Source organism: Rhipicephalus microplus, chromosome 7, assembly GCF_043290135.1.
Source record: "Rhipicephalus microplus isolate Deutch F79 chromosome 7, USDA_Rmic, whole genome shotgun sequence".
NCBI lineage: Eukaryota > Metazoa > Arthropoda > Arachnida > Ixodida > Ixodidae > Rhipicephalus > Rhipicephalus microplus.
This window is the reverse complement of record NC_134706.1, coordinates 1766416-1794184: the sequence shown is the minus strand read 5'-3', so window position 1 is coordinate 1794184 and position 27769 is coordinate 1766416. Positions and strand designations below refer to the sequence as shown.

Below are 27769 nucleotides of genomic sequence, written 5' to 3'. Positions count from 1 at the left end.
ACGTTGCCACATTACGTTGTTGTCTGTAGATATCTTCCGCTGTGGCCGACAATGACTAAAGTTTAGCGCTGCGCACCACGTGTATGAAGTTTTCCAATCACGGAAGTGGAGGAACGAAGCACGAGCGAGATTTCAACAATAAAAGAAAAAAAGAAAGAAAGAAAGAAAAGAAAGAAAGAAACAAGCAAGCACACGCCAAGCTCGCTTGCCACCATTTACCAATAGATGACGGGTTCATGATTTTTTTTTACGTTGAATTTAAGCACGAGACTCATTCGAAAGATTTCACGAGATCAACATACTTCTCAATCTCTTTATACGTTTTACAATTCTGTGTGATGGGCGCAAGGAAACACACGACGACGAACCGTGTCATTCGGTGTAATAGCTGCTAGCATTCCCGAGATGACGCCCAAAATTATACTCATTTTATTGATCCTTATCTTTTTGTATTGACCTCTGTGGAGATTGATCTTGGAGCTCTTTTGTGGTGGATGCGTTTACGGGTGGCCACACGCCCGGATCCTCCACATGAGGCCTCGCGTACGTCTGGGTCCATTCGCGGGCGATCGTGTCGTACAACTGGTAATCGCTCTTGTAGTGCTGGGCCGCCTTCTGGTGGAGCACGCAGTTCATGTCCGGCGTCTTCATGAGATTGACGATGGCGACAAGCACGAATTCCGCGGTCACTGCTGGTGACCATTTGCTGCGTAGGATGTCCAGGCCGATGTCTCCGTGTTCGCTCACGTTTGGGTGGTAGATTTTGGTGGTGAACTTTACCTGCGTAACGAGCACCAAAAAAAAAAAATGGCAGCGTAGTCCGGCACTAAAACATATGAAGCCGAAATCCGGCTGCTGCCTACAGGGGTGAATCTATCCACTCAACTTAACGTTGGGGGTCGTTCGAATTCACGGTGCACTTCAAGTGAAACAGGAGAAGGGGGCATTATGACTGTCGTATATTTAGTATGTGTACTATTTTCCCCAGAATACAATCACAGCAAAAATTAAAGTGCTGTTAATTTGTCCCACTCATATGTCCTAACCTGGGATTGAATGGGAGACAGGCCATAAATGGAGTGGTGCTGACAAAGGCTTTGGGAGAGGAGGGGGCGACCGCCCCATTTTGAATCCACCTCTGGCTGTTTCTGCAGTAATACTTATTGAAACACTTTGACGTTCTCAGTCAATTCCAATATCCCGCCCCTTTCCACTAGAGCTAGGGGCGTGCGAACATTCAAGTTTCGAATCAAATAATACCTTGCCGAATTTTCAATTTGGCCTTCTAATATTTCAGATTTAGAATATACAGTTCGAAAGGGCAAACTTTTACAACAGGCCAATGGTGCAACTTGCCGGTTGGGTTAGGTGGCCGAAGCCACATCATTCGTAGGCCTTTTACTAAACCTTGTATCGATATCCTGGTTGAAAAGCGAGTACATCTTTACTTTATATGAGATAATGCCATTTACGCACGTATGAAACACCTACATACATACTGACGCGCGTATGTGCCAGTGGCGGTGACAACGAAGCGGCGCGAGTGTCCTTGGCCGAGAGCAGAGACAAAGAAGACGTTGCATTCTTTGTCCTGTGATCAATAAAGCGTATTTGTTCGAGGTTCTTTGTGTGCTCGTCGATCCCGCGTTGTCACACTGGTGGAGGTGCTGGGTAGTCTTCATGCTTGGCACCCCTTCGCAGACACGACATTCGAGCCCTGAATCGCTACCACGCGTCGACACACCAGTTCACCGTTTCAGTCGCCGTCTGCTAGGCCTGGCTCCTGAGATCAATTCCTTATGAGAAACCGCCAGCAATCAGTTGCCTACTTCAACCACCATGGCCACTGCAGCTCCAGTGCACATGACACTACAGAATCCCATGATTCCAGATTGTTTTCATGGTGAGACTTATGAAGACGCCCAAGACTGGCTGGACCAGTTCGAACGCTGTGCGAAGTACAACCAGTGGGCCACTCCAGAAGACAAGCTCGCGAATGTGTACTTCTACCTGAAGGACAACGCCCAGACGTGGTACATCAACAGGGAAAGAAGCTTGGCTATACGTGGGACGACTTCCGCAACCAGCTGGTTGACACGTTTACCAGTCTCGACAGAAAAGAAAATGCGCAACGCCCTTTGGAAGTTCAATTTCAAAAACCAAATGAGAGCGTTGCTATGTTCGCCGAGGACATGACCCGTCTTTTCGGCAGGGCAGATCCCGAGATGCCGGAAGACCGGAAGCTGCGATATTTAATGCGAGGCGTGAAGGAGCAACTGTTTGCTGGGCTTGTGAGAAATCCACCAACCACAGTAGCTGAGTTCACGAAAGAAGCCACTGCTATTGAACGGGCCCTACAGCAACGGTACCGCCTGCAGAACCCGGTCAACTTTCGAACGAGTAATCCTGTTACGGCTGCGGCGAGCCTCTCCGACGACAGGCCTTTGCGGGAAGTCATCGGGGAGATTTTGAGGGAGGGGCTTCAGCAGCTTGGTTTAATTCCAGCAACCGAACCGACGCCGGCATTGTCTTTTGTCGCTGACGTTGTCCGGGATGAGGTCCGCCAGGCTCTCTCTTCATCCGGCTATGATGATGTGCGACGACATTTTACTTATGCTGATGCAGTCCGACGCCCCGTCGTTGCGCCTTCAGCACAGCAGACTCCAATGACTAGACCACCACCAACCCTACAAACACAGCCGCTGTCACCGCCGACGACTTTCCCAACCGCACCAATCTCGCCGACAAGATGAATGCCATTTAGCCAAATTGTGAAGCCCACAACGTGGTTCAATAGTGAGTCCCCATTTACCTATCAGCGTCGGGAAACCGATTTGTGGCGTACCGCTGACCGTCGACCGGTATGCTTTCATTGTGGTGAAGCTGGGCACGTCTACAGAGTTTGCCGTTATCGCGACGCTCAGTACTCGAGATTTCCTCGCTACCATGATTACGCTACGTACGACGATCGACGCACGAACAATGACACTCCTATGAACACACCGCCGCATAATCCAATTAGGCACGGGTCACGTTCTCCATCTCCTGCGCGGGGCACTTCACCCAATCGTCGCAGTTTTGCCGACGTCACCAGGGGCAGGTCCCCTAGCCTGCGACGGGGAAACTAGACGCAGTGACCTCGGGGGGTGGGGTTGCCAATAATCGAAATTCCGAACAGCCCCCATCGCAGACAAATGACAGCTCGAAGCCACCGATACCGAAGAAGACGACAGCAACGACCAATTCGACGAATCAGACAACTGCCGACGTAATCGACGGTATCAGCGCTGACCTCGTCGTTCACATTGACGGCCACCAAGTGACGGCTCTTGTGGACACTGGCTCCCACTTTTCTATAATAAGCCTACAGCTAGCCGAAAGACTAAGGAAGGTGAAAATTCCATGGCAAGGACCCAATATAAGAACTGCAGGAGGTCAGTGGATGACACCGGTTGGAAAGTGCACGGCCCGAATTTTCATCGCTGGTTCCGCCTTTGTCGCCACCCTCGTCATTCTCCACGGGTGCTGTAAACAGCTCATATTGGGAATGGATTTCTTGCGCGAATACGGGGCTGTGGTTGACCTCCGCGACAGAAGCGTAATGTTCGCTATAAGCTCGGACACTGCTACTGATGAGGAACACCAGCCACCTCGTTTCCGTATTGCCGATGACGACGTCATACTGCCGCCCCAAAGTTGCTCCCTCGTATCCGTGCACTGCGACATCTTACAAAACGGTACTGGCATCGCTGAAAGCATCAAGGGGCTCGTATTCACTAACGGCATTTCTATTGCCAGGGCTGTCGTCACTGTTATTGATGGATGCACTGAACTCTTGTTGACAAATTTCAGCAGAGAACGCTGACACATAGTTAAAGGCACAGTTATTGCCTATTTCGACGAACTCGCTCAAGTAGAAGATTGTCATTTAGTGGAGGAAGCAGCAGCGTCTACTATCAGTACACCGACATCTGTCGACGTTAGTCCAACGTTATTTCCCATTGAGCGAGACCGCCTTCTCACGCTGATCAACAAGTTTCACGGCTGCTTCTCATCCACATCAAGAGTTCGTCAAACGGCCCTAACGAAACACCGCATCATCACGGATTCCGACGCCAGACCCATCCGGTAAAATCCTTATCGCGTCACCCCAAAGGAGCGTGAGGCAATTCAAACACAGGTGAAAACGATGCTGGATGATGGTATTATTCGGCCATCTAACAGTCCTTGGGCATCACCAGTAGTACTCGTCAAAAAAAAAGGGGGGGGGGGTGGCAGCTTGCGTTTCTGCGTCGACTATCGGAAGCTAAATCAGATCACAAAGAAAGACGTCTATCCTCTGCCGCGTATTGATGATTCATTGGATAGACTACGAAACGCACGCTACTTTTCGTCCATGGACTTGAAAAGCAGCTACTGGAAAATTGAAGTGGATGAGAGAGATCGCGAGAAGACCGCCTTGGTTACGCCCGATGGACTTTATGAATTTCGCGACCGTTCACGACCGTGCAAATCACCCAGAGCAACGCCGCTATTTTCGTGACCAACCCATCCCCGTACACTGTTACCTTGGTTCGAGGGGAATGTCTCGGCAGAGCGGAACCAGTGTATAACGCACAAGTCCTGGACGTACCTGATGACTCGCGTTGTCCCAATTCGTGTACCGTCAGTGCTGTTTCCACTTATGATTCATCATCTCCTGATGTATTTGGCCCCTACATTGATGACAATCTTACGTCGGTACAGCGTTCCCAGCTTCTGGACCTGCTGCGAGAATATCATTCTTCTTTCGATGTCGGGCGAAGTTCTCTCGGTCGCGCGTCCGCTGTTACACATCGTATCGACACTGGTGCCCATCCACCATTACGGCAACGTCCCTACCGCGTGTCGCCTGCTGAACGTCGGGAAATTAACGAGCAGGTTGACGATATGCTCAGACTCGACGTTATTCGGCCCTCGGACAGTCCATGGGCGTATCCTGTTGTTCTTGTTGCGAAGAAAGATGGTTCTGTGCGGTTCTGTGTGGACTACAGACGGCTCAATAAGATCACTCGCAAGGATGTTTACCCACTGCCGCGCATCGATGACGCAATTGACAGCCTTCACGGAACCTAATTTTTTTCTTCTCTCGATCTGCGCTCGGGGTACTGGCAAGTACCCATGGCTGATGACGATCGACCGAAGACTGCGTTCATCACACCCGATGGCTTGTACGAATTCAACGTCATGCCGTTTGGTCTATGTAATGCACCTGCAACCTTTGAGCGCATGATGAACATCGTTCTGCGCAACTTGAAATGGCACACGTGCTTGTGTTACCTCGATGACGTTGTTGTGTTCGCCCCAGATTTCTCCACGCATCTCCAACGTCTGAAAGAAGTTTTCGCACGTGTGAGCAATGCCGGCTTGCAACTAAATCTGAAGAAGTGCCGCTTTGCAGCACGGCAACTCACTATCCTAGGGTACGTCGTGTCTAAGGATGGCATTCTTCCTGACCCAGCCAAGCTTCGGGCCGTGGCTGAATTCCCCAAACCTGCGTCCGTTAAAGAACTGCGTAGTTTCGTGGGCCTGTGCTCATACTTCCAACGCTTCATACGAAACTTCGCTGCGATTATATCACCGCTGACGAAGCTCCTTGGAAGTAACGGGCCCTTCAATTCATGGTCGTCTGAGTGCGACGACGCGTTCGCGAAGCCTTTATGATTTTCAGGTACTTCCTTTTGGTTTGTGTTTGGCGCCAGCAACATTCCAGCGTCTGATGGACACGGTTCTCTTGGGACTTAAGTGGCGAACCTGCTTGGTGTACCTCGACGACGTGATTGTCTTTTCGGCGACTTTTGAGGAACACTTACGAAGGCTTGAAGCAGTTTTTGAAGCGATACGCTTGGCCGGTCTTACTATAAAATCCGAAAAGCGCCACTTCGGCTTCCACGAACTTCAATTCCTCGGTCACGTCATGAGCAGCCAAGGGATCCGACCCGACCCGGATAAAATTGCCGCCATGGTGGATTTCTCGACGCCATCAGACAAAAAATCAGTGCGACGTTTTTTGGGACTCTGTGCCTATTACCGGTGGTTTATTGCCAATTTTTCGCGCATCACATGGCCATTGACACAGCTTACTCGAGAAGATATCCCCTTCACATGGGGCGAAAACCAGCAGCAGGCATTTCACGAGCTTCGTCAGCGCATGCAAACACCGCCCGTGCTCGCCCACTTCAATGAAGACGCGCCAACAACACTACATACGGACGCTAGTAATGTGGGTCTTGGAGCAGTGCTCCTACAGACGAAGGACAACATGGAAAAGGTGATCGCCTACGCCAGCAGGACGCTGTCCTGATCAGAAGTTAACTATATACTACGACGGAGAAAAAATGTCTTGCAATGGTATGGGCAGTCCTGAAGTTTCGTCCTTATTTGTACGGCCGCCCATTCACCGTTATTAGCGATCACCACTCGCTCTGTTGGTTAATCAACTTGAAAGATCCACCTGGCCGTCTTGCACGCAGGAGTCTTCGGCTCCAAGAATTCGACTTCACTGTTACCTACAAGTCGGGAAAACGACACACCGATGCCGACTGTCTTTCTCGATCTTCTGTTGGGACGGCATCGCCGGAAGACGATGACGACACAGCCTTTTTGGGAATTGCAGACACTGCCGCCTTTCCTCAACAGCAGCGAGACGACCCAGAACTATATACTACCACTCATAAATTACCTACAAGGGCGAACGAATAGCGTGCCGAAGTTATTTTCGAGAGGGCTGCCGTCGTACTGCTTGCGGAATGACGTTCTTTATAAGAAGAACGTTTCACCCACCGGCAGCAGCTACTTGCTCGTCGTTCCTTCTTCACTTCGCCGTGAGGTACTGCAAGCATGCCACGACGAACCTACCGCTGGTCACTTGGGTTACGCAAGAATATTGGCGAGGATGAGGCAAAACTATTACTGGCCAAGACTTGCCGGAGTTGTCAAAACTTACGTGCAGCCGTGCCTAGATTTCCAGCGTCGCAAACCACCATCCATCAAACCAGCCGGCCTGCTGCAGCCTGTCCGAGTGCCGGTGACACCGTTCGCACAAATTGGAATGAATTTTCTGGGCCCCTTCCCAAAGTCTGCCACTGGGAACAGGTGGATAATTGTCGCCACAGATTACCTGATTCGATACGCGGAAACAGGCGCTCTGCCACGCGCAACGGCAGCTGAAGCTGCGCAATTTTTCATCGAAGCCATCGTTTCAAGACACGGTGCTCCCGCAACAGTCATCACCGACAGAAGTACTGCGTTCATGGCCCAGCTTTTAGACACCGTTTTCCGACTAAGTGGTACAGCTCACAGGAAAACAACGGCTTATCATCCCCAGACCAACGGGCTCACCAAACGTCTCAACAAGACACTAGCTGACATGATAAGCATGTACGTAGATGTAGAGCACAAGAACTGGGACGACATATTGCCCTACGTCACGTTCGCGTACAACACGGCTCGTCAAGAGACCACCCAGAAGACACCCTTCAGTCTCCTTTAGGGACGCGAAGTCACGACAACGTTAGACGCGATGCTCCCTCATGAAAATGATGGCAATGAGACGGACGCCGAACAGTTTACCCAGCGAGCAGAGGAAGCCAGACAACATGCCTGGTTGCGAATAACCAAACAACAAGACGATGACGCCAAACATTACAACCTCCGGCACAGAACTGTAACATACAACGTGGGCGACAAAGTGTGGGTCTAGACACCTATTCGTCAGCGTGGGCTCTCCGAAAAGCTGTTGCGAAGGTACTTCGGACCCTACAAGGTTCTGAGACGCATCCGTGACGTCAACTACGAGGTTGTTCCGGACGGCGTTCGGTGTTCAAAGCGCCGCAGACATTCACCAGAGATTGTCCACGTGCTTCGGATGAAGCCTTACTTTCAGTGACTAACGGTGCAGTTTTGGTTTTACCTTGCTTTTGGAAGGTTTGACATCGGGGCGATGTTTTTTAAAGGGGGAATAATGACGCGCGCACGTGCCAGTGGCGGTGACAACGACGCAACGCGAGTGTCCTTGACCGAGAGCAGAAACGAAGAAGACGCTGCAGTCGTTGTCCTGTGACCGATAAAGCGTATTTGTTCGAGGTTCTTTGTGTGCTCGTCGATCCCGCGTCGTCACAATACAATCATTGTGGGCAAATTAAAGAAAAATGAAAGTACCCCAGTCCGTACCACAAGTAATACAGGCGTGACGTACAAAACACATGGCAGATCTTTGAAGTCCTTCCAAACTTCAGTTCCGAAACGAAAGCATGCACTGCTTGCGCAGGTTGGTCGCATACTCAGCAAGCGCCGTAAAACATCCCGGCTTTTGCCCGCGATATAGTCGCAGTGATTGGCTTCGCATTTTGACCTGAAAGTCGATGGGTGGTTCCCTCACTGTGGAGAGGTCTCCGATAACTTTCACATGGTGGGGGTATGCCAGGCGATTCCTCCCTTCCGCCTAACCCTTATTCTACTATATAGAGAGGCATGGGAGGCAGCCCTACTCAATTGCTCAGGACTGGGCTCTAGTCCAACGGGCACCGGTATCGGCCTCATCCAGCGGGGACCTGGAATAGAATAAGGACTCCCCCTGTGTAAAGGGCCCTAACACACACACACACACACACACACACACACACACACACACACACACACACACACACACACACACACACACACACACACACACACACGCACACACACACACACGCACACACACACACACACGCGCGCGCACGCACACACACACACACACACACACACACACACACACACACACACACACACACACACACACACACACACACACACACACACAAACACACACACACACACACACACACACACGCACGCACGCACGCACACACACACACACAAACACAAAGCACAAGCTGCGCCTGTCTGTCCTCTCTTCCTTCTTGTTCATTTTACGCCACACACTTACGCCACCTCCTGCTTTTGAAGAACCTGTAATCACTCTCTTAACAAATGAAACTGAGGAGAGGCAAAGCATGTAAGGAAAGTCGGTCACAAGCTCGCACCCTTCCGGCGCAGTTAAAACACTGCTGTTAACGAACACCCGAAGATTTTTGGGCCCCGACCAATGGCGATGAAGCCGGACATTTCCGCTGTCAGACGAGCCGTGTTGTGCGACCACACTGCAGGGAGAAACACTCGCTACCCCACTATTAGCTTTTAGGGAGTTAGGAGGAGTGCTACTGGCTGAAATATCAGCCCTTCTCTCAGTTTGTTTGAGCGCCCATAATCAATTTTCAGTGTCCCTTGAAAGGGACACTGAAACATTAAAAAAACAAAAAACGAGTTTATGCTGTCATGATGTGTAATTTTGTGTGATGAACTCGAAAATCAAGTTAAGAAATTGCGTAAACCAACACATATAAGTTTATTATGCCGAAAATAAGTGACAGGCACCGCGGCCACCATCGCGATTCTCGCCACCGCTGTGATTGGTCAAAGCTTCATGACATCATCCACATATAGCACTCTGAAACGCGGTTCCGAAAACACAGCGCGGTTCATTAATGCATCTTCGCCATTGTTCCAACTCACTTCTTCTTTTTCCTCAGCAGACTACCCACTACTAGCTTATGTCCCAAGTGTGTCGTGCCAGAAGAAGAAGAAAAGTATGCCACAAATAGTCCCCCCCCCCCTGCAGACAAGTGGCCGTGGGCACTTGAAGAAAAAAAAATGATCAGACAGAGCTTGTCAGAATGGGTACCAGCTTGATCCTTTCAATGCTGACTGTGTCTTCATGCCCATTACGCAAGATTGTAAAATGATGTTCAGAACGCTTGATGACTGGGAAAAGACCGTCATAGCGAGGCTGAAGAGCACGGCGAGACGCATCGACACGAACAAAAACGTGTGAAGATGTCTGTAGGTTGGCCGGCAGAAAAACGTCGTTCTTAGTGTGAGCTGAAGTTGGTGATGGGCGCAAGTTTCATGAAGATCCGCAGACGCTGGACGAAAGAAGACGGATCCGAAACACTCTGCGTAGTAACGGGGCTGACGAGGTCACCAGGCAAACGGAGTGTGCAGCCATAAACCATCTCGGCTACAGAGCAGGAAAGTTCTGGCCGAAGTGTTGAACGCAGGCCGAGAAGCACGATGGGGAGGTGTGATACCCAATCTTCGGCGTGAGGCTGCGAGGCGAGTGCTGCTTTTAGGTGAGGGTGGAGTCTCTCCACTAAGCCATTCGATGCTGGATAATACGCAGTTGTGCGAATACGCGCACAACCAAGTAGAGATGTGACAGAGGTGAAAAGCGCTGACTCAAACTGTCTGCCTCGATCAGTAGTCACCGTTGATGGTACATCGAAACGGCTAATCCAGGTAGCAAGAAAGGTACGAGCAACTGTTTCTGCCGTGATGTCAGGCATTGGAGCGGCTTCAGACCACCTAGTGCACCTGTCAATACACGTAAGCAAATACGTATTTCCTCGACATGGAGGTAATGGCCCGACAATGTCCAAATGAATGGTGTCGAAACGTCCGTCAGGGAGAGGGAATTTTCCCCGTGGAGGCTTGGTGTGTCGTTGCACCTTGATACGCTGACATGCTCTGCAAGTGCGAACCCAGTCAAGAATGTTAGCGCGTATGCGCGGCCAGACATAGCGTTCAGTAACCAGATGTTGCGTAGTTCTTACGCCTGAATGGCAGATGGAGTGGAGGTTGTCAAAAACAGCACGACGAAGCTGTGAAGGAACATAGATACGAGTGCAGTTGTGTGGAACATCGCACCAGAGCGTAACGTCGTCGTCGGTGAAGTTGACTTGTTCCAGTCGGAGGGAAGTAGAGGATCGGAGTCGTGGAAGCTCATCGTCTAACGCCTGTGCCTCCGCGAGCGAGGACAATGAAAGGTCGGTGGCACGTGTCGTGGCATTGATGGTAATCGACTGAGAGCGTCCCCTGCACTGTTAAAGCTGCCTTTTACATAACGTATGTCTGTGGTGAATTCGGCAATGAAAGCAAGGTGTCGAAGTTCTCTAGGAGTGTGCGTGGCACTGCAGGAACGTAAAGCCGAAACAAGGGTCTTGTGGTCGGTAAGAATGGCAAATTGCCGCCCTTCAAGGAAGTACCCGAAATGCTTCACCGCAAGGTAGGCCACGAGGAGCTCCAGCCCGAAAGTACTATATCGGCGCTCAGTGTCGCGTAACTTGCGGGAAAAGAAGGAAATTGGAGCCCATGCACCATTGATCCATTGGTGGAGAGCGACCCCAACTGCTTCTGAAGAAGCATCCACCATGAGGCTTGTGGGAGCAGTTGGTGAAGGGTGGTGCAGGAAGGTGGCCTGGGCTAGCTTGGTCTTAACGGCGGCAAAAGCTTGATCCGCGACCGTGTCCCAGGGAAGTGCGGCTGACTCGGCTTCCGAAGTCGAGAGTAGTGCTTCCAGAGGCTGCAGCAGTGTAGAGCATGTAGGGATGAAGCAGCGATAAAAATTGACGAGTTTGAGAAAGCGTCGTAGACTGTGTTTGGACGTGGGAGACGGGTACTCGAGGATAGCTTGAACCTTGTCAGGTAGAGGAGTGATGCCTTCCTTAGTGATCTGATGTCCGAGGAATGCTATCTCCGAGACTCCAAGCTGACACTTTTCTACATTGATGACAAGGTCGTAATCACGCAGGTGAGTGAAAAGCTGACGTATATGTGCCTTGTGCGTATCAGCGTTCTTGCTGGCAACGAGAAGATCGTCGATATAGGCGAAACAAAACGGTAAGCCCCTTGTGACTTCGTCTATAAAGCGCTGAAATGTCCGGGGTATCGAAGACTTACCACCGCATTTGCGAACGGTACTTTTGGCGTGGCATGTACCACTACGTGCAGAAATTCGTTCGCTCCTGCATAGATTGTCAGCGCCGCAAAGCACCTGTCGCCGGTAGGTCTGCAACCTCTATCTTGCCCTGCCAGGCCCTTTGGGCGCGTTGGCACCGATTTGTATGGGCCACATCCATTAACTTCGGCTAGTAACCGCTGGGCCATTGTCGCTGTGGACCACATCACGCGATACGCCGAAATGGCCGCTCTCCCCACGGCTACAGCGAGCGATGTGGCCTCCTTTCTGCTCCAACGATTCATTCTGCGACATGGTCCACCCCAGGAACTGCTCAGTGACCGAGGCCGCGTCTTCCTGTCTGAAGTCGTTGAAGCCATTCTCAAAGAGTGCAACGTTGTTCACCGCAAAACTGCTGCTTACCACCCGCAGACGAATGGCCTCACCGAACGCTTCAACCGCATGCTCGGCGACATGCTCTGCAAGTACGTCGCCGCCAATCAAACAAATTGGGATTCCATTCTACGCTTCGTCATCTACGCATATAATACCGCCCTCAGAGCACTACTGGCTTTTCACCTTTCTTTTTATTATATGGAAGGCACCCGTCACACACCATCGACACGATACTTCCGTACAGGCCAGATCCGTCTGAGTGGGCACCTATTTCTGCTACAGCCAAGCTTGCTGAAAAATGTCGAGAGCTTGCAAAGACCTTTACTGCGCATGATCATGAGCGGCAAAAAAGCATTCGCGCTGACGGCAGCACTACTGCGCCCACGTTCTTCCCTGGAGCGCTCGTCTGGCTCTCGATCCCTACCACTAAAACTGGCCTATCTTCAAAACTATTGCCCAAATACGAAGGCTCTTACCGTTTCGTCAAATGCACTTCCCCAGTCAACTACCTGATTGAACCCATCGAACCACCTTCGGACATGTGCCGTCGAGGACGCGACATCGTTAACGTGGAGCGCCCCAAGGCCTACCAAGACCCACTCATTGTAACAAGCCGTTGGGTCGCCGGGCGGCTCCGAAAAGCAGCTTGTGCAGAGAGTCCGTCCCCGCATTGACTGTCGCTGTCGTGAATCATAGCGGAGTGTCCGCCAATAAACCTCTTAACACTATCTATCTATCTATCTATCTATCTATCTATCTATCTATCTATCTATCTATCTATCTATCTATCTATCTATCTATCTATCTATCTATCTATCTATCTATGTATGTATCTATATATCTATCTATCTAATCTGTCTGTCTGTCTGTCTGTCTGTCTGTCTGTCTGTGTGTCTATCTATCTATCTATCTATCTATCTATCTATCTATCTATCTATCTATCTATCTATCTATCTATCTATCTATCTATCTATCTATCTATCTATCTATCTATCTATCTATCTATCTATCTATCTATCTATCTATCTATCTATCTATCTAGCCGCCTACGACTTTTAGCTCTCCTGGCCGTTTTGATAATGGTATCGATACCAAGCTTGGCACGGCATAACATGACTGTATGAAGAACATATTTGACTAGTCATAACATGAAAATCATGACATCGATGTCATGAATGTCATGAATTACATTTCATTGCCCTGCAGCTCTTGTGGTAGTTTCGTTCACATGGCATGTTGCAAAACTGGTATGGTATGGCATGATTGAATGCGAACACAAGCGACAGACCCTAACATGAAGATCATGACATGCGTGGCATGTAGCAACATGACTACATGCTACGCTTATGATGCACTCGTGGCTGTTTTGCTGGCTTTACATGTACGCAAACTCAAACTCGGTATTACGCGACGCGAATGGATGATATAGATAAATGACACATCCAAACTTGATAATCACGACATGCGTGTCATGTAACAACATGACTACATGCCATACTGATGATACACTCGCGGCCACGTCGCTAGCTTCATATATGTCAAATGTGGTATTACGGGACGCCAATGGATGACGAAGGTATGTGACTGGTGCAAACATGATAATCATCAGATGTGTGTCATGTGAGAACATGACTACATACCACAGTGAAGGTGCCAATACATTTCGACGTGACGTGGTGCGCGTGCTCGCCGGCGTTCATTTTGTCGCGTCACGCCGGCGTTGCCACGCCAGGCGCCCGTCCTGCCATGTACTCGCAGGCGCGCGCCGCGTTGCGTTGCTTCGACGCATGCGTGTCTCAACGCGTCCGGCGTCCCTCCGTAATGAAAAGAGGGAGACGCAGTGTTGCCTGGGTAACGCATCGGTTGCCATCGGGCCGCGCCGACGGACGCTGGCCGTGCCTGGCATTAGACTATAGGGGAGACCCGCTCAAGTTTGCCCGGCGACGCCAGCGCTTGCCTTTCCCCTGCCAGAAAAAGCGCACAACAGTAGAGTCTTCCGACCCTTCCGCTCCCTTTGGCTTCCACGCATTTGCGAAGCACGAGCTGCACGTGAAACGTCCCTCGTTCCGCGATGTCACCCCAAAAGAAAAGGGGGTGGCATCGCTGCGTCGTCAACTGTCACAATAACCATGCAAACACGAAGAGGTCGACTCCACCAGTGAAATTCTACCGATTCCCAAACTGATAGTACGAAACAAGCAGACGACAGAAATGGATTAAAGCAGTGCGCCAAAAAAAGTTTGCAAACAATTTTTTTTTCATAAAAATTAGCACGCGCACAATGCATTCAAAATTACGGGTGTTAATTCCTGCGTCACCGTTCCTCTAATATATCGAGTTACTGGGAGATGCACGTCCCCATCTTAAAAGTATGGATTTTCAACGCCTGTCTTTAGAGCACTGTTAAAAAATAGTGAAGAAATATTTTATGCTGCTACTATTATTCAATATTGTTGGGGACGTAGTAGTTGAAGCTGTGTGCACATGTGGTATTGGCAATGTGTTCTTACATATTTTTAAATCTACGCAGCGCCGACGGAAGTGTGTGGTTGCCAAAAGCTTGGACAACTATAAAAGAAAAAAATGCATTAGTCGTTGTTGCACGTCTCTTGGCAGATACTGTGAACTAGTTGTTACTGAGTGTGCAGGGGCAGCCCAAACAACACGGTGCATTTTTGATACGTGACCAAGATAAAATGCTTTTATAGCAATGCGCTCTTCCCCTGCAGATTAGACACAGACAAAAAAGTTTCTCTAAAAGCTGGGCGCTCATCATGATGGTACGCACGCTGTTCGTGAACTCCAGGTACCCGCGATGAGAACGGTCATAATACAAGAAAATACACGCAAGATAAATGTCAATTTTCGTTTTGGGTCAGAAAGAAGCCCCAAATAGACCATTTATTTTTGAAGTGTTGTGTATACACTGCACGATAACTTGGGTGGGTGCTAGTAAATTAAAGTATCCCGACTAATAGCAGTCACAGCGCAAGAACCGCTTAACCTAAAGCACGAGAAGCGGCCTTACCCATGCATCCAGGAACAAACATAGTGCATAGTACACAGAGTAAACCAAATAAAACAGGTATATAATTATGAACGTACAGAAAGTTTTGTTCACCTCTAACGTCGTAAACAGCGTCGTCTTTCACTTGCGAAACGCACTTCGCTCTGACGAGGATGGCGTCGTCTGCTACAACTTGCTTCGCTGCCCTTTTACCGAATTGCTGCCACGAAAAAAAAAATCCTCAATTGCGGCATCCTATTAAATGCGGACAGAGTGCATACATCATAACCGCGCGCGACGCGATACTCTCAAAAAAATTACGGCATATTCACGGGGTGAATGATGATGAATGGGCGAAGCTCCGGAGGGATTCATCGGTAAACTGTGAATCTTCCGTGTAATTCGCCCAGTCGATCATCATGTAAAGACGTGAGAAACGCTGTGTGTGTATATACACAAATCAACTTTTATTTGTTCTTAGACGATGGATGGCTTGCGATGTCCCTTGCCTCGCGCGCTCGCACATCGGGATTCTGTCTGCGAGCGCGCGCTGCTGCCGCCTTGCGCTCTCTCCGCTGTGCAGCCTTATCCATCCGGCGACTCCGAGCGCGCGCCAACAGCGAACGGATTTTATTACAACGCTCCCCCTAGCGTACGTCGCCGCACTAAATCGAACGATTGCCTTCAACCAATGACACGCGCCATATGTGACATCATTCCTATTTTATAAGATCTCGCGTCTTTCATCAACTACAAGTACCGCTTTCTAGTTTAAAACATCTTGCATCTTTTCTTCATCAGCTACAAGTACCACCATCTAGTAAACACTACAAGAACTAAACGAGAGGTGGCTACATACAGGAGACGGTACCGCCATCTAGTGAACACTGCAAGAACTAAACTAGAGGTGGCTACATACAGGAGACGGTACCGCCATCTAGTGAACACTGCAAGAACTAAACTAGAGGTGGCTACATACAGGCTACAGGGGACGCACAGCCCACGCCCTAAGGAGCTTCGCCCCTAAAACACGTGCAGAACGCGTGCAGCGTGCGAGCAAAGCAACGCGTTTTCAAGCAGGTTGAATGGGACAGCGGAGAGGCGAACACTCGAGTAACCAGTTTTCTGCCCACATTGCCTGACAGCGCCATGCTCCGCAGCGCCTCCCTCGGCGTGAGTCTCCCCTGTAAGAAGTCTCCCTCAGCATAAAACTAGTACATTTTCTCCAGCCTGTAAAGTGATTTTCATTGTGAGCTATCATAAGCTTAAACATTTGCAAACATAAAAAATACACTTATTAAATAAAATATAAAAGGACTAACCTTTAGACCTTTGATGACTTTTTTTGTGAAAGCACGAACATTATCAGCACTGAACTTATCATTAGGCTGGAGCTTGCGTTCTTGAAAGTCAAGCGCTGCCGGTATCATCTGAAAGGGGCTCACGGGAATACACCAAATCAGGGAGTACAAGGGTGATATGGGATGGACATCATTCGAGGGCAGGGAAGCTAGCAGCAAGATAAAATTTGAGAAGCGATTGAGAGAAATAGGGAAGGAGCGTGGGGCTAGGAAGGTATTCAGCTACTTGTACATGAAGAATGTCGATACAAAATGGAGGAAGCGAACCAGAAAATTGGCTGGTAAATACTTAGAAAACAGCAGGAAGCCAAACCAAAAAGAACTATCGGTTAAGAAGAAAGTGAAGGAAACGGAGACTGACATGTGGAAAATTGGCATGATTAAAAAGTCCGCACTAGAGATCTATCGAACTTTTAAGCAGGAAATTGCCAAAGAAAGGATCTATGATAATACTCAGGGTAGTTCTCTACTGTGTGAGGCCAGGACGGGAGTATTGCGAACCAAGACATATCGGGCCAAATACGAAGGGGTAGACACAGTATGCAGTGCGTGTGGAGAGGAAGAAGAAACTGCCGAACACTTGATAATGTTCTGTAAAGGGCTTCACCCTATAGTTCAGGATGATGGCGCAGAGTTTTTCTTTCAAAGCACTGGGGTTTAGGGACAAGGAGGGCAAAAAAGACTTTAAGCGGGTAGACTTAACTAGAAGGAGGTTACCTGATTGGTGGCTAAAATTAAGGCACGAGTGAAAATTAAACCCTTCACTGCAAAGTACCCGTCCAACTTTACTATTTAAAGGGCAAAAAAAAAGATAAATCTAGTGGTTAGTTCACTAAGTACTACGGCTAGGTGGCGTTAGCCGCCACCCGATCTAAAGGGTACAGCCACATCCATCCATTCTTTCATCCACTCATCCATCCGTACATTTACGTGCCACCAAACGCGCGCGCCGTTGTTTCCACCGAGTGCAGCAAACGCTCTCCCCTCCACCTTCTTCACTGTACCGCCTTCATGAAACCGCGAGACCAGGTGCATATTCGTTTGTGTCCAATTTCTAAGGAGCTTTGCTCATCAGTTGCATTCGCACAGGGTCGAGGGATTGAATCTCGGCTGCGGTGGGTGCACTTCCGGTAAAGGCGGATATGTTGTGGGCCTGTGTGCTCAGATTTGGGTGCACAACCACATGCGGTCATGCTCGTAGTTCGAATTCGTGGCGAGGACGGCAATTTTTTGTTGCTCACAAATTTCTTGCTTTTGAAGTGACGGTATATTACTCGCTCGCTAATTGCCCTCAGGTGTAGACGAAATCATCGCTTTTCACAGGAAGGTGCTGGTATATAAAAACAATGCTCATGTTGACATGCTAGTGCGCTTGTTCTGTTTTTATGCCGCGATACTTTATTGGCTTTCGGCAGCGATAAGGTGAAGATGATCAGAAAGTCTGGTAAAGCATGAAGCACGCTCAGGCTGGAGCCTATGAGTAACATCGAAAATGACTAGTGTTTATTACTTTTTAAAATAATTATGTCTATCAGATGCACTATTTTGGGGAAATTCTCGCTGTCGTTCACAAAGCTAAGCAAGCGTCTCTCATAATCATATGGTGGTTTTGCGACGTTAAACCCCACATATCAATCAACAAAGCTAAGCAACAAAATCAGCAGTTAGTAACATTGTGGTTATTGTTTGGTCGCTATAAAGAGAATTTCTATATCATTGTGGGATAAGGTCCTTCACCACGTTTATCTTACTAAGACAGTAAGTAAACGTTGTTTGCTCAACATACCAATCGACAAAGCTTTTTTTTTCTTTTTACTGCTTTTAGTTAAAACTCCCGGAACTTTTCAATTTTGCTTGCATATATACTTATATACGCACACAGACAAACGCATGGACGAACATGCATAAATTATGTTTGGACTCCCTCCGCCCTCCCTGAAAAAAGTTCTGGCTATGCCTGTGCTGTTCGGCTTTCATATCGCATATCGTGTGTGTCCCATTTTTTGGTGGTCTCCGCTGTCTTGTGGAAGTTATAACCCCACGACGAAGGTCTCGCACCGTCATTTTCCTGTGGTGTTCATTGAATGTGTGGGTTCTACAAGCCCGATGTGGAGCACATAGCAAATGTATGATGCCGGTTACCGCACAGCGAAGTGAGAGGGTTTTTATCCGTGCTAATAACGCTACGTCAGTTGCAGCGATCACCACGTCGAGGCAAGTTACCAGGCTAATGGTTTTACCACGCCCATCGTACTGAACTATAATAATAAGAGCAAGCTAACCACCATAGGTGGCTTCTCATGAAAGTTATTTTCCGACTGGAGCCGAATTGTTTCGCACTTTGCCAGACAGTATCTTACCTAACCGCTTATGTTTGTTCTCGAACCTTGGCATATTACCCGAATGTCGTTTGGCTATATGGAACTTTGGGCATTCTGGATATATTGCGTCAATTGCCGATTTATGGCGTGTAACGTCATACTAACTTGGAAGTGTGGCAGCTTGGGCTAGTTGGTATGGCATGACGATAGTTATAGCACGAGAACAAAACGACGACACACAGACAAGAAGGACACATGTCCTTCGTGTCCTTCTTGTCTCTGTGTCGTCGTTTTGTTCTCGTACTATAACTATCGTCATGTCATACTAACGACGGGTCTTGAAGGGTCCACAGCCGAAAACACTCCGCTGATTTTAAGTGGCATATACTTATTAAGACAGCAGTTTCATGTTTCTTTTTTTTTTTCATAGTTGTTAGAGCAACCAAAGACAGCACATGGGTTTCCCGTTCACGTTCTCCTGGCCGACATCGCAACAGAAGAGAGAGAAAAAAAAACTTGCATGACGAGCTAAAACATTCAAAAATTGTTCGACAACGCCACTTATCCGAGCACCATCCCGTCATGCGCAAGCCAGAAAGAATGAAACCGCTGGTTGCTAGACCGGCCTTAGGTCCTCGCCCGATGCAAAAGTCTATACTCTAATAAATGTTTACTTTTGTGCGAGTTTGTGTTTGGAGCTGTAAAAAGACCCACGAAAAACGTTTAGTCGAGTGTACCAACAACATCGTGCATGATAATCCTGTCACGTGGCAAGGCATATACAATGGGCAGACGCTGCTTCAATGACCGACTCGGGACACACGAAAAGAAATCTCGTAAAGAAGACGTCATCTCGTTGAACACTGCATGGCGTACTCGAATTGACAACCACATTTACGAATTGTGAAGGTCCTATGCAGAAGAGAGAAAAAAACAAAAAAGGGACAGCTCGTGAAACGTTAGAAATCAGGTCAGGAGGGACACTTTCATTGGGCTGTACGATGCTGATATCCAATTTCTATCGCGCCTTGTTTGCTTTTTTTTATCTACAATGGTTGTTGTGAGAGTGTACATGTCTGTGCAGCTAGGGAACTGCCTGCAATAGAGTCAGTTGTTACTGTGCGCCTATGCTCGTCTATTCTTTCTTCCTGTTGCCCTGTCAGTTGTGTTTATCAGGATGATTTTCCCTTAACCATTTCCTTCTCATTCTGAATGCATCTATGGCAAAGTACCTTGGGAGGGCTGTTCGGGTAGTCCCGAGGAAAAGTGATGTCCACACCGAAGGTACCCCCTTCGAAAGGGGTGTCCTTAGGCCCTCCGATGACGGCGCGCCACTTGAAGGGGTAGCCGCAATTCGCCAGATGTGCCGAACAACCGGGTGGCGGGTCGCGCGCTAAATCCGCTAATTCTTCGCTCAGGCGCCTTTGGGCTATCGATTTGGTCTTGGGCGATGATGCCAAACTACTGGGATCCTGCGGCGACTGTGAAGAGCCGGGCTGAACGGCAGCGGCTTTGCTAGGCTCTGCAGTGGCCGGATGGCCCGTGGTGGTTGTTGCTGCAAATAGATTAGATTAGATTAGATTAGATAGATAGATAGATAGATAGATAGATAGATAGATAGATAGATAGATAGATAGATAGATAGATAGATAGATAGATAGATAGATAGATAGATAGATAGATAGATAGATAGATAGATAGATAGATAGATAGATAGATAGATAGATAGATAGATAGATAGATAGATAGATAGATAGATAGATAGATAGATACGCTCAAAGTCGCCGAAGTTCGGTAAAAATTATTCGCATTTGATAGATAGTGCATATGCATCGTTGATGGTTTAAGCGCTAACTAGGACTCGCGGACAATAAACGTAACGACATCAAGTGCTTATTGGAGAAAGGGAGCTTATGCATTGTCTTTTGAGTATGCTTGTAGGTGCAGAGCAGTCGGGGGGGGGGGAATCTTGTAGGGGCATCCGCCCCCGTGCCTGGACCTTAGGCTATGTCATTCTACATGACTGTCCTAGTGAACGATTTTATATATTGTGGGCATTCATTATGCGCTTCTTCTTATATGTGCGTTATCGTAATCATCATCATCATCCGTCTGGATCCCTGTTCTCATCTTCACAATCATCATCGGGTGTGCGCGCTCAGTCTCAGACTGCCCGTTCGCTGCTGAGCCCTTAACTGAATAAAAGCTGTCTCAACCCAGACGTCATACGTGGTGGAGGTGGATTTTCGGTCCTCGGTACTCCCACCTCGCCCGACTCCCTGGAGCTGCGTTCAGGCTGCCGATTGCCCCGGCTGAATGAGTACAGCCGCATGAGTGTTGCTAATCGCTGGGACGATAGCACCAAGCTCCGTTACGTCTCTTTCTACTTGACCGGTGTGGCGAAGACGTGGTACTTTAACCATATCGTTGACATACCCGACTGGGCGACCTTCGAGCAGCAGCTCCGTCACGTTTTCGGCACACCGGCCATTCGGTCCGCAGTCGCGAAGAGAACTCTCGACAATCGCCAACAACATTCCGGTGAGTCGTACACGTCGTACATCGAGGACGTTCTTGCGCTCTGTCGTCGGGCCAATTCATCTATGCCGGAGTCCGACAAAGTACGCCACGTTTTGAAGGGTATAAGCCCTGTTGCCTTCAATGTCCTGGTTGCTCAGAACCCGGCTACCATAGCCGACGTCGTCACGACATGTCAGCGCCTCGATACTCTGGGCTCGGTTCGTCTACAACCAGACATAGGCGAATAATCTAACAGACCTCACCTGATAAGAGACATAATACGTGAAGAGTTGCAGAACATGGATTTCACACCTTCTCCACCATGTTCTCCATAGTCTACTGGAGCGGCATTACGCGATATTACCAGGGAGAAACTGACATCTCTGAACTCTCCGGCTAACGTCCAGTCACCCTCGTCTCGGCCCATACAAACCTGCACGCAGGTCGCTGCTATGCCCCCGAGCGAGGTAAACACGACGTTGCCACTCCTGTCGTACGCGTCTGTCGCTGCCGCTTCTCCCCTCAAGTTTCATTCGATCCCGCCTGACCCTTCCTCTGCACACCTGACGGCACTCTCTTCAGGTACTCCGTATGGTTTCTACCCTTCCCCCTGGCGCTAATCTCGCCCAGTTTGCTATTACTGTGAGTATCGCGGCCACATTTCTCGTTTCTGCCGCAAGCACCAGCAAGACGAGCGCCGCGGTTACGACATGCGTGAACGAGATACTTTTTACTATCAAGGTCAACGCCATTCATCACCTACACGCCGGTCTCCCTCTCCACCCGTATCGAGTGCACCTCGGAACAGCCGGAACTCCAGACGCCGTTCACTATCGCCCTTTCGCCGCTCCTCCTCCCCACTTCGGCCTGCCTCATTCGTCACTGCCAGTCATTCGGAAAACTAAGTGATGCAGTTTCTGGGGGAAAAACTGAATTCCGAATTAGGACTGATATTCCTCCACCAGGCCCGTGCAACATGATTTCGGTGGTAGTGGAATGAGTGTACGTGGATGCACTGGTGGACACGGTTGCGACATTTTCTGTTATGCGCGTTGATTTAGGCCAACGTCTAAAAAAAGTGATGACCTCTTACGATGGACTCATGTTGGTTGCTGCCCAGGGGTATACCATTCGCCCTTCCGCTTTCTGTACAGCCCGCGTTTTATTGATGGTATCTGACACCACATTCAGTTCACCGTCCTGACTGACTGCTCTCACCGATTAGTTTTAGGGTGGGATTTTCTTTCTTCTGCCTCCGCGGCTATTTGCTGTGGCCGATACCGACTGCACGCTCAACGATGACCCCCAGAGGCCACTTCGTTTGACAGCTGCGGAAGATACCGAATTACCACCAGGTCAAGAGCGGATTGTAGCTATTACCTCCAAGGACATCGACCATGGCGACGTATTGGTCTCACCATGATTTAGTTGCGTCGGTAAAGGCATAATTCTCGCTTTCGGTGTAGTTCGGTTTCTCAATGGTTCCACAGTTGTCACCGCTGTGAATACAACATCCGAAAAAATGCTACTTGCCCAGAACACCACGGTGGCCTGCGTGACGGATCCCGAGCCTGCGTGCGTCGTGCCACTTCATGCTGTCTCCTCCAACGACAGCCCTAGCAGTGAGCCTGCTTCTTCTTCCGCCTTTACTGCAGCCATTACTGACGACTTGACAGCTTCACAGACGCAACAGCTACTTGCTTTGTTAAAAAACACGCAAGTTCCTTCGTTTCTTCCTCGACGTTGGGCCGCACTACTTCTATAACGCATCGAATCCACACAGTCGGAACATCTGTTGTACGCCGCCAGCCCTACCGCATGTCTCCTGCTGAGAGAAAAATCATCGAAGAAAACGTAGCTGGCATGCTCAAACGGGAGGTAATTTTCCCTTCATCTAGCCCTTGGTCGTCGCCTGTGGTTCTGGTTCGCAAGAATGATGGCTCCGTGCGCTTTTGTATCGATTACAGGGCGCTCAACAAGATATCTCACAAGAATCTGTACCCAATGCCTCGCATTGACGACGCCCTTGATTCTCTACAAGGCGTGAAATAGTTTTCCTGCCTCGACCTGCGTTCCGGATACTGGCAAATTCCTATGCACAAAGAGTAGAAAGAGAAAACGGCATACGCAACCCCCGACGGGCTATACGAATTCAATGTTATGCCTTTCGGGCTGTGCAACGCGCCCGCTACATTTGAGCGCATGATCGATACCGTGCTGCGCGGCCTTAAATGGAAGACCTTGGACGACATCGTCATTTTTTCGTCAACGTTTCCTCAGCACCTGCAACGTCTCGATGACGTTCTGACGTGCCTTGTCGTCGCTGGTCTCCAACTCAACACGAAAAAATGCCGTTTCACCACAAAAGCTATCAAGGTTTTGGGCCACGTCGTGAGCGAAGACGGAATTCGGTCAGATCCGGACAAAATTGCTGCGGTGCTTCGCTTTCCGCGCCCCGAAAGGCCGAAGAGGTGCGAAGTTTTCTTGGTCTCGCCTCCTATTTTCGCCGTTTTATACGAAACTTCGCATCAATAGCGGCTCCACTGCACAAGCTTCTTGCTTCCGACGTGCCCTTTCTGTGGTCGGAAGAATGTCAAACGGCATTCGACCTGTTAAAGTGTGCCCTCACGTCCGAACCTGTATTCCTCCACTCTGATGAGGCCGCACCGACCATCCTACATACGGCCGCTAGCGGCCGCGGTATAGGTGCCGTTCTGCTCCAACACGACACTTCTTCACAAGAGAGAGTAGTTGCATATGCCAGTAGAGTATTAACCGCCACCGAGAAGGACTATACCATAACTGAGCAGGAGTACTTGGCTGTGGTCTGGGCACTGCAAAAGTTCCGTCCCTATCTTCGCGGCCGTCATTTCACGATCGTTACCGACCACCCCGCCTTATGCTGGCTTTTCACGTTGAAGAACTTGTCTGGACGCTTGGTTCGGTGGATTCTACGTTTACAGGAGTATGCCTTCGATATCATTTACAAGTCGGGTAAAAAACACCAAGACGCCGACGCCCTTTCAAGCTGCCCGCTACCAAATACCCAGCTCAGCATCGGTCAAAGTTCGGCCATCACATCAACTGCAGCGCCTGCGCTCGCCTCAGTAGACCAGCTATTATCGGACGACAAGCGCACACTTCACTCCTGCCTGTTGTCTGATCCGTACTGTAGGCGTATTATGGAACAGCTCTCAAGAACTTCCCATCCACCTAACGCGCGGCATCGTCGTCAACTCTTGCGATTTAAGCAGGAAAATGGAGTTCCGTACCGTAACGTCTACCAGCCTGATGGTCAACGCTGGGTTCCCGTGTTACCACACTCTTTTTGACTTGACGCGCTTAAAGCCTTCCACGATGACTTGACTGCCGGACATTTTGGTATTCAAAAAACTCACGATCGCATTCGATCGAAGTCGCTTCTACTGGCCCGGTATTTCTACTAGCATCGCGCGCTACGTCGGTTCCTGTGTCTCGTGCCAGCGTCGTAAAATCCAGACAACTGCACCAGCCGGGCCTCTACAGTTAATTCCGTGCCCCACAATGCCATTTGAGGTTGTTGGTATTGACCTTTACGGCCCTCTTCTCGTCACAACTACTGGCAAACGATAGATAGTGACCGCCGTTGACCACTTGACACGCTACGCGGAAACAACGTCTGTATTTACTGCCTCTGCTTCGGAAGTTGCCGACTTCGTTCTGCACGCCATCATTCTGCGCCACGGAGCCCCTCAGTATTGCTGAGAGACCGTGGAAGGGTTTTCCTGTCAGAATTGCTAAATGAAGCATTGCGTGCCTCTGGAATAACACACAAGACAGCTTCAAGCTACCACCCTCAGATAGATAGATTAGATTAGATTTGTGGGTTTTAACGTCCCAAAACCACCATATGATTATGAGAGACGCCATAGTGGAGGGCTCCGGAAATTTTGACCACCTGGGGTTCTTTAACGTGCACCCAAATCTGAGTACACGGGCCTACAACATTTCCGCCTCCAACCACCCTCAGACCAACGGTCTCACTGAGAGGTTTCACCGTACTCTTGCTGATATGATAGCCGTCTACATCAGTCCAGATCACTAAAACTGGGACACTCTCCAACCATTCCTCACCTTTGCTTTCAACACGGCCATTCAGCGCACCACTGGTTATTCACCGTTCTACCTCGTTTATGGACGTTCTCCTACTTTCTTCCTCGACGTTTCCTTTTTCAACAGTGACGTCACCTCATCTCCGTCTTCCAGCGAGGAATACATTTCAAGAATAGCCCGGTGTCACGATCGTGCTCGCATCAACACGGAAGCGCGACAGCAAGATCGAAAAGTCATTTATGACGCATCCCATCGCCTTGTGCTCTTCCGACCTGGTGACGAGGTGCTCCTATTCACACCTATTCGTACACCTGCTCTGTGTGACAAGTTTCAGCCACACTTCATTGGACCTTACATAGTTATCGAACAGACTTCGCCCGTTAATTATCGTGTGACCCCACTTGTCGTCCCAACAGACCGCCGTCACCGCACCACAGAGATCGTGCACGTGTCTCGCATGAAACCCTTCAGGCGACGTTCTCTGCCACATTGACTTGCTAAGGTCAGGTTGGCCGCTCCGATGTGGGGGGAATTAGTGTGGGCATTTATTATGCGCTTCTTCTTATATATGCATTATAATCATCATCATCATCATCATCATCCGTCTGGGTCCCTGTCCTCATCTTCACAATCCTCATCGGGTGTGCGCGCTCAGTCTCAGACTGCCCGTTCGCTGCTAAGCCCTTGGCTGAATAAAAGCTGTCTCAACCCAGACGTCATAATATATTTATTCATTTTACCCTCATGGTCCACAGTGCATTTCATAAGGGAACGGGCAATGTACAACAAAACAAAAATACATAGCATATGTTATACGAATATGGCAACTGATTGAGGCCCAAAAATGAATGCAATTAACATCATAAACTCAATAAAAAGTAAAGAATAAACAATACTACTATAAATGGTGAAGGCATTAAGTAATATAAATGTAACTGTTGAGTAAGACATAAGATGCGGCAATTGCGTTACGATTGCTTTAAGGATATACTTAAAATTAGTCAAATCAATTAGGCTTGTTACAGAGGCAGGCAGGGAATTTTAATCATTAGAACATCTTGGAAGATATGATTGAGCATATGTTACTGTGTGACAATGGGGGACTGACATTTTTATTGGTGATTACAACGACAAATAATGAAGGAAGCAGGTTCGAAGAATCGGATTGACAAGAAAAGAACATGACGGAGAAGCAGCTCACGGGATCCGGACTGGACAATGTAATAAAATATTTTATGAAACAGAAAAATGCGACTGCACTTTCGTCGGGCAGCTAGAGGGATCAAGCTTAGAGATGACTTAAATTGGGTGACAGTAGCTGAACAATTGTAATTAGCCAAAATGAAACGAGCTGCATTAGTTAAATAATAAATGAAACAAGCCCGCCGTGCAACCTTAGTCGAGCTGCATTAGTTAGTTAATAAGACCAAGAGGCCCGCTCCACGTGATGACAAATCAACCGTAAGCGTACCAGCACCATCATGCGTAGCGACGCTTGCAGAACTCTTTATAGGTACACGTGGTTCTTTCGCTGCAGCATTTTGAATAACGTTGGCAGTTTTCCGAGAGTGGGGCTCCACGTCGTTATTATGTGCGGTGGAGTAGTAAGAGCACTCACTTGCTGCTTCGACTGTTGCCGATTCGAAGTCGGCGTGCTTCGATGGTGCTGGAGATCCAGTCGGTGCTTTTGGCACAGCGGCCTGTTCTGCAGAACACGGTTGGTTGGTCGGTTGTCCCCGAGTGACGTGGTGCAAGCCACCGCGGGAGGTTCGCAATGAAACGGGCTCTTTCTCGCTTGGCTCGGTCATGTTGTTTCCTCTGCTATGGCTCCTGATGATAATGATGATGAGGGCTCTACCATGGCTCATACCCACTCAGTGGGATAAACAAGAATTGATTCTATGAATTTTTCAGTCCTTCAAGTAATAAATATACTTCTTGCATATTGTTATTCCTCGCCTTACTGCGGTTCGTCTCCAAAAGAGGCCTGATCTGGTGTCATCTCCTATATGTGTTACGAAACTGAAGATGTCGACTATTTCCTACTAAGTGGTCACCGTTTCAACAATCAAAGCAAACAGTGCTTAAACATGTTCTTACATGACACGCATGTCATGATTTCCACGTGAGGGCCTGTCCTTTATGTTCGCCATTCAGCCATGTCATACCGTATCAGTTTTGCGACATGTCATGTGAACAAAACCACCGCAGGAGCAGCAATACCATGACATGTAAATCATGACATTCATGGCATACA

General features: G+C 48.9%; 1 protein-coding gene across 1 annotated transcript; it reads right to left on the bottom strand.

The window, feature by feature from the left end:
- Positions 1-158: 158 nt before the first annotated feature.
- On the bottom strand, positions 159-27769 carry LOC119179432 (uncharacterized). The gene is made up of 3 exons (XM_075868448.1): positions 27131-27769; positions 20133-20455; positions 159-780 (listed from the first exon to the last, which is right to left on the bottom strand). Exons 1-3 carry the CDS (start codon positions 27378-27380, stop codon positions 430-432), a joined length of 924 nt encoding a protein of 307 aa, XP_075724563.1. The 5' UTR covers positions 27381-27769; the 3' UTR covers positions 159-429.

Bases quoted from the DNA above. Each gene is read 5' to 3' on its own strand.
- LOC119179432 (XM_075868448.1), bottom strand. From the start codon at position 27,380: ATGAGCCATGGTAGAGCCCTCATCATCATTATCATCAGGAGCCATAGC. The intron at 20,456-27,130 runs GTGAGTGCTCTT...ATCTATTTGCAG, and splicing joins GGCAACAGTCGAAGCAGCAA to CAACAACCACCACGGGCCAT. The intron at 781-20,132 runs GTACTTTGCCAT...CTCGTTACGCAG, and splicing joins ACCCGAACAGCCCTCCCAAG to GTAAAGTTCACCACCAAAAT.